At 39.5% G+C, this 6,349-nt stretch overlaps 1 protein-coding gene across 1 annotated transcript; it reads right to left on the bottom strand.

Moving 5' to 3' along the window:
* Nucleotides 1–1,344: 1,344 nt before the first annotated feature.
* Nucleotides 1,345–1,764, bottom strand: LOC145604092 (uncharacterized). The gene has a single exon (XM_081660040.1). The coding sequence runs from the start codon at nucleotides 1,762–1,764 to the stop codon at nucleotides 1,345–1,347; it is 420 nt and encodes a 139-aa protein (XP_081516166.1).
* Between the last annotated feature and the right edge of the window lie 4,585 nt (nucleotides 1,765–6,349).

Raw genomic sequence — 6,349 nt, 5'->3', positions numbered from 1 at the left:
ATGTTCAAATGAGTCTGTGTGAATATGTATTTAAGACTCTTATGGTCCGTATACACCTTAAATCTGACACCATACAAATAGTGTCTCCAAATCTTAAGAGCAAACACTACAGCTCCTAGCTCCAAATCATGAGTAGGGTAATTCTGTTCATGTTGCTTGAGCTGCCTTGATGCATAAGATATAACCTTCCCATGTTGCATAAGTACACACCCAAAACCATTCTTAGATGCGTCACTAAAGATTTCAAACCCCTCAGTCCCTGATGGTAAGGTTAAGACTGGTGCTGAGGTGAGTCTTCACTACAATTCTTGAAAAGATTGCTCACACCTTTCATCCCACTGAAACTTAGTAGTTTTCTTCATCAAATTTGTTAAGGGTTGAGCTATCCTCGAAAAGTCTTGCACAAATCTTCTATAGTATCTAGTAAGCCCTAAGAAACTTCTCACTTCAGTCACACTTTTGGGTCCTGGCCATTCAGAAACCGCTTGAATCTTAGATGGGTCCACTGCGACTCCTTCCTTTGAGATCACATGGCCTAGAAATGCTACCTTCTCTAGCCAAAATTCACATTTTGAAAATTTGGCATACAACTTCTTTTCTCTAAGAATCTCCAACACTTTTCTTAGATATTCTTTGTGCTCTTCTCTATCCCTCGAGTACACCAAAATATCATCTATGAACACCACCACAAACTTATCCAAGTATGGCTGAAAAGTTCTATTCATGAGATCCATAAAAGCTACCGGCGCATTAGTGAGTCCAAAAGGCATGACAGTGAACTCATAATGGTCGTATCTCGTGCGAAACGCTGTCTTCGGTATATCTTCCTCATCAATCCTCAACTGATTGTATCCAGTCCTCAAGTCAATATTTGAAAAGATCCCCGCACCTTTAAGCTGATCAAACAAGTCCTCGATCCTAGGCAATGTATATTTGTTCTTTATAGTGACATTATTCAACTCTCGGTAGTTAATACACAACCTTAAGGATCCGTCCTTCTTCCTCACAAATAAAACCGGTGTTCCCCAAGGTGACATACTTGGCCTTATATAACCCTTTTCCAGCAGCTCCTCCAACTGTACCTTCAACTCTTTCAACTCTGCTGGTGCCATTCTATATGGTGCCTTAGAAATAGCTCCAGTTCCAGACACTTAGTCTATTTTGAAATCCATCTCCCTAATTGGTGGCATCCCTGGGATTTTATCTGGAAACACATCTTGGAATTCTCTCACCACTGGAATGTGATCTATGGACTTCTCCTCTACACTCACATCTTGCACGTGGCATAAATGAATAGGGTAACCTTTTCGGATATAAGAATGAAAAGTCATGGCTGACACAATACTAATCCCTGGTTTTGATACAACTCCCTGGTAAGAGATTCCATTCCCCCTTGGCCCCCCTAAGAGACACCTTTTGGGTATGACACTCAATTCTAGCCTTATACTTGCTAAGCCAATCCATCCCCAATATCACATCAAAGTCATTTAAGTCAAACTGAATAAGGTTAGCAAGCAACTCAGTTCCTGCAATGTTAACTGGAATGTCTTGGTATATGGATCTACAAGGAACTACCTCCCCTAAAGGAATTGTTATATTGGGTTGACACAAAGATGAAGGTTTTAAAGCATGCTTATTCACAAAAGAAGTGGCTACAAAAGAATGAGATACCCCGGAATCAAAAAGTAAGTAAGCAGGTTTTGAGTTCACGAGAAAAGTACCCGTCACAACGTTGGCATTAGAGTCAATCTCGTTCTGGTTCATGACATAAGTTCTTCCATTACTAATCCTACCATTGCCATTGTGGTTGCTTCCTCCGCCATTGTTGTTGTTTTAGCCATTTCGTCCTTGAGCATTGCCATTTTGGCGCTGAGAATTGTTGTTATTGAAGCAGTTATTATAGTTTGAGTTTCTCCCATAACCACCTCCATTATTGCCATTGTTATTACCTTGCCCATTCTGAGCCTGATCGATTATTGCCATTCTGCTTCTTTGGGCACTCAAATTTCTTGTGACCAACCTCCCCACATTCAAAGCAAGTAAGCAAATTTCCATTGAAGTTGTGTCCTGGATGGCTCTTGTCACATTTATGGCATGGTCGATTGCGAGATCCTTGCTGATTCTGTTGTCCCTGGCCCCGGTGGTTGTTGCTTCGATTGTTGTTGTTACGACCTCCTTGCTGTAGACACCCATTTGTGTCTCCCCAAAACCAAACCCAGTGATGAATATCTTTCACGTCAAAACATAATCGAATGAGGTAAAAGTGTTAAAAGTCAAGTGTTGCGGTTAGTTTTTATTAAAATCCTTCTTTCTGTTTTCGAAAACCCACTTTATTTTATGAAAACGTCCAATCCAGTTTAGTTTGGTCCATGATAAGGGTTTAATAATGGTGTAGTTGGATGGGGCTTTAAAATACCTTTCCAACAATATAAGCCCAATTCCGATGAATAATGAGGAAGTTATGGCCAAAATACTAAACTAGGCCCAAACCGGATTTTACCTACGACCCAATGATCATGAGGAGGGTCCAAAGGTTTAATCCTATTCCTAAACTAATTAGTATTGATTAGAATCTTCTATAAGTTTCTAAAATATCTTAATTATCATTTTTTGAAAAGATAAGATCATGGAATTTGATTTGAATATAAACTTTCCTTTTTAAAAACTTTCCTAATTCTATTCGAATTTAAACATGTTCAAAGATAGTCAGATATTATTTTCGTGCCTCATATTTTTTATCCAAATTTTATATGGTTGGATAGATCTTGAAATTATCTTTCCAATTATATATTATAATATTAATTCCGAGCTATAACGAAAAAGATATTAAAGATATACAAAACTCTATCCAAAACTAACACCGTCCTACTATTTCGTCCATATCTTTTTATTTACAAAATATTTTAATCTGATTCCAATTGCATTAGAAATTAGACTTCAAGAGCTTTCCAACGACATATTATATGACTTATTTGGACTTGTAGATCAAAAGATATGATAAAAACAAAATCCGCAAAAACTGTTTCTGTCGCCAAACGACAGGTTTGTCGCCTCGCGACAGACTCTGTCGCCTGGCGACAAGGTCGGTTTGATTAGCGACAGAGTGGAGTTTTATTCCTTATAAAATTCTATGATTTTCCGGACTGTTTTCTTATAAGTAGGGTCTGAACCTCTGTTTTTATTCATCAATTCTCTCAATCAATTACTATCAACTATCATCAACTCTCATCAATTCTCTCTATTCTCTCTCTAAGCAATATAGCTTAATTCTTATTTTTCTCTCTCTTTCTAAACTAGCTTTTCAAATACAATATTCCGCATACACAAGACTTAGAGTCTCTTAGCCAAGTTCGAAGTTGCCTTCGCCCTAGACGTGCAAGGTTGATAATTTCTGAGGGTTTGGTCCAAAACTAGTCTAAACTTTATTTAATTTGATTTCAATTGAATTATTTAATTATTCTTTAGTTATTTTCATTGAAGTTTACTAAATTGTGTATTTTGTTATTAGAAAGAGGTACGAGGCTTCAAAGTATGTAATCTTATTATTCTCTTTCAATGTAGAAAGCATGCTTATTATTGATTAATTCCTAGTATCATGTTAGGATGTTCAATTCCTAGTATCATGTTAGGATGTTATTTTATGCTTTCTAGTATCATGTTTAGGGTGCCTTTTATTATTTCTAATATCATGTTAGCATGTTAGTACCATGTTAGGTTAAAGCTTTGATCTTTATTGTTTAGTGACATGCTAGGATTTGTTATTAATCTTGTTAGTATCATGCCTAGGATCTTGCTATTATTTTCAAGCTTTATTATGCCTTATCATGCTATTATCATCATTGTTATTGTTTATTATTATGTTGCTTGATATTTTATTTGTTATTGTTTGATCACACCTTTTATGATTGTTAAAGGGAATTTGTACTTGAAATCACGCTTAATAAGATAATTATTAATTTGGTTTAGGCTAATGTGATTTTAACTCAAGTGATCGCCAATAATAGTTTTGTTTGTGCATTAATATTCAACAAACATAGATAAACAGGTTAGGATTAACATAATGTTTGTATGTTATTCGAAAAGCGCGCATGAATACAAGCAGAACAAAGTAGAGGCCTATTTTATAGGGCGGGTCCTTTCTTTTGTAGATTGGATTCGTACCCTCATCCCCGGACCCTATTTGGTTCAAGACCTTATGGAGTAGTTGATAGTCCTTTTGGATTGTCTTTTGGGTTTACAAGTTCCTAAAACTTGTTGGCGACTCTTTTTGCTCTTTGTCTTTCCCTTTGGAACGCCACCGTACTTTAGTGTATGATCACAGTGGGGTTCAAGTTTGGGATCATAATGCTTGAAATATTCCCTACACTTAGCTTGCTGACCATTTCCTCTATTCCCATTGCTATTACCCTCGAGGCGTGGTCTCTTGTCATAACCTTGATGGTTCGATGAGCTCTCACCATTCCCTTTCCTCTTATGCCTATCCTTAACCTCCTGCTCACATTTCAAAATCCTTTCAATATTACAAGCTCTATCATAGGCCTCCTTATAGGTAGCAGCAGTACCAGCCCCAATTACCTTCTTTTGAATCCTAAAAGTCAATCCATCTTCAAACTTCTGAGCTTTGGATCTCTCATCAGGCACTACATTGGGACAAAACCTAGCATACTCATTAAATTTCTCAGCATACCCCTGCACACTCATACCAGCTGTTTGGTTAAACCTACTAAACTCACTGTACTTCTGCCTCTTGATATGCTCAGGAAAGAAACGATCCCTGATTGCTTTCTTAAAAGCCTCCCAGTTAAAGTTCTGTTGAGCTCTTATAGTGGCTTCTTCATTTTCCCACCAAATATCATCAGCCTCACGTAAATAGAAAGTGGCTTGGTCCACCTTCTGAGCATCAGGGGTATCAGCAGCATCACGTAAATAGAAAATCTTGTCAAAGTCGCGTACCCAATTCTCAACTAACATGGGATCTTCCTTCCCCATGAATAGTGGAGGTTTTAGTGCAGCAAGTTTCTTAGCCATGGCAGCTTGAGGGTCATTATCATTGTTGTTGTTGTTGTTATTCAGCTAGTTTTGCAACAACATTCCAAGATTCTGGTTCATTTGCTCAAGAGCTCTCAACCTTGCAGCAAGTTGTTTAGGAGTCTCAGCCATTTGTGCGATTCTTCTGCAACGAGACCTAGTGTAAACGTTGTAATTTTGCATGCACAATCTGCACAATTTCAACACTGGTGTTGTTTCGGGGTTTTTTGTGAACTCCTCGAATACTGGTCGCGTTCTTCTGACAATGAGACTTGGACACCTGCAAAACAACGAATATTCCGTTTATCGGAATATTCGCCTCCGACAATCATGTTAGAGATCGGAAATCGCAAAAGCTAGAGAGAGAAAGTAGAGAGAAGTTGGAGCTTTTTAATGTTCTATATTTATGTTATGTCACAATCCACCCCTCCCATCATAAATGATTTGGGTATTTATAGGGGTGGGAACATGTGCCCCTCTAGGGTTTATACCCTAGAATTTCGTGACGAGATTGGCTGCGCAATCAGGGGTCGCCACGTGTCATGGGGGGCGCCGTTTTACGGCTTTCAAGGTTTCCTCGGGATTTGGGCCTGATGTAATCAGGGCCTTTTTCTCTTCCTGATGTTGTATTGTGCACTAAAGGCAGTTGACACGCGTCACCCTGTCAGGAGGACACGTGTCACCCTCTCATAGGGCCCCGTGTCGCCTTCTTATTGGGCCACGTACTTGGGGTATTTTTACCCTAAACATTTGCCCCTCAGAGGGGGTGGCTCGTACACTTACTGGCCGCCTCCTCTGATCTTCCATCTGGACGTCCATGTACTCTGGGTTGGGTTTACCTCCCATTTGCCTTGGACGCCCATGTACTTTGGACTCAAAGCTCATTTTTGCTATCTGGACGTCCATATATTTTGTTCTGGACGTCCTTGTAGTCTGGAGTGAACTTGTCTTCTTGCTCATTTGGACGTCCACATATTTTGGACTGGACGTCCTCATACTCTGGGAGGAGCTTGTCTCCTAGCTCATCGGGATGTCCGCATATTTTGGACTGGACGTCCTCATACTCTGGGAGGAGCTTATCTCCTAACCACCCAGAGCGGCCACAGCAGTGGGACTGGACGTCCCCCTATTTTGGTCTGGACGTTCTGATACTCTGGGAGGAGCTTGTTTCCTAGCTACCCAGAGCGTCTGCTGCGTTTGAAATGGATTGGGCTTCCTTGTTTTCAGGCGTACCCTTTGTTTCTTTCATCATTCTAAGTACGTCTGAACTCTCCCCTTTGGACTAAACGTCTGGGAACTGGGCGGACGCATTTTCCTCTTA

This window comes from Chenopodium album, chromosome 22 (genome assembly GCF_948465745.1).
Source record: "Chenopodium album chromosome 22, dcCheAlbu1.1, whole genome shotgun sequence".
Lineage (NCBI taxonomy): Eukaryota > Viridiplantae > Streptophyta > Magnoliopsida > Caryophyllales > Amaranthaceae > Chenopodium > Chenopodium album.
This window is presented reverse-complemented; position numbering and strand designations above follow the sequence as displayed.

Bases quoted from the DNA above. Each gene is read 5' to 3' on its own strand.
- LOC145604092 (XM_081660040.1), bottom strand. From the start codon at position 1,764: ATGAACCAGAACGAGATTGACTCTAATGCCAACGTTGTGACGGGTACT.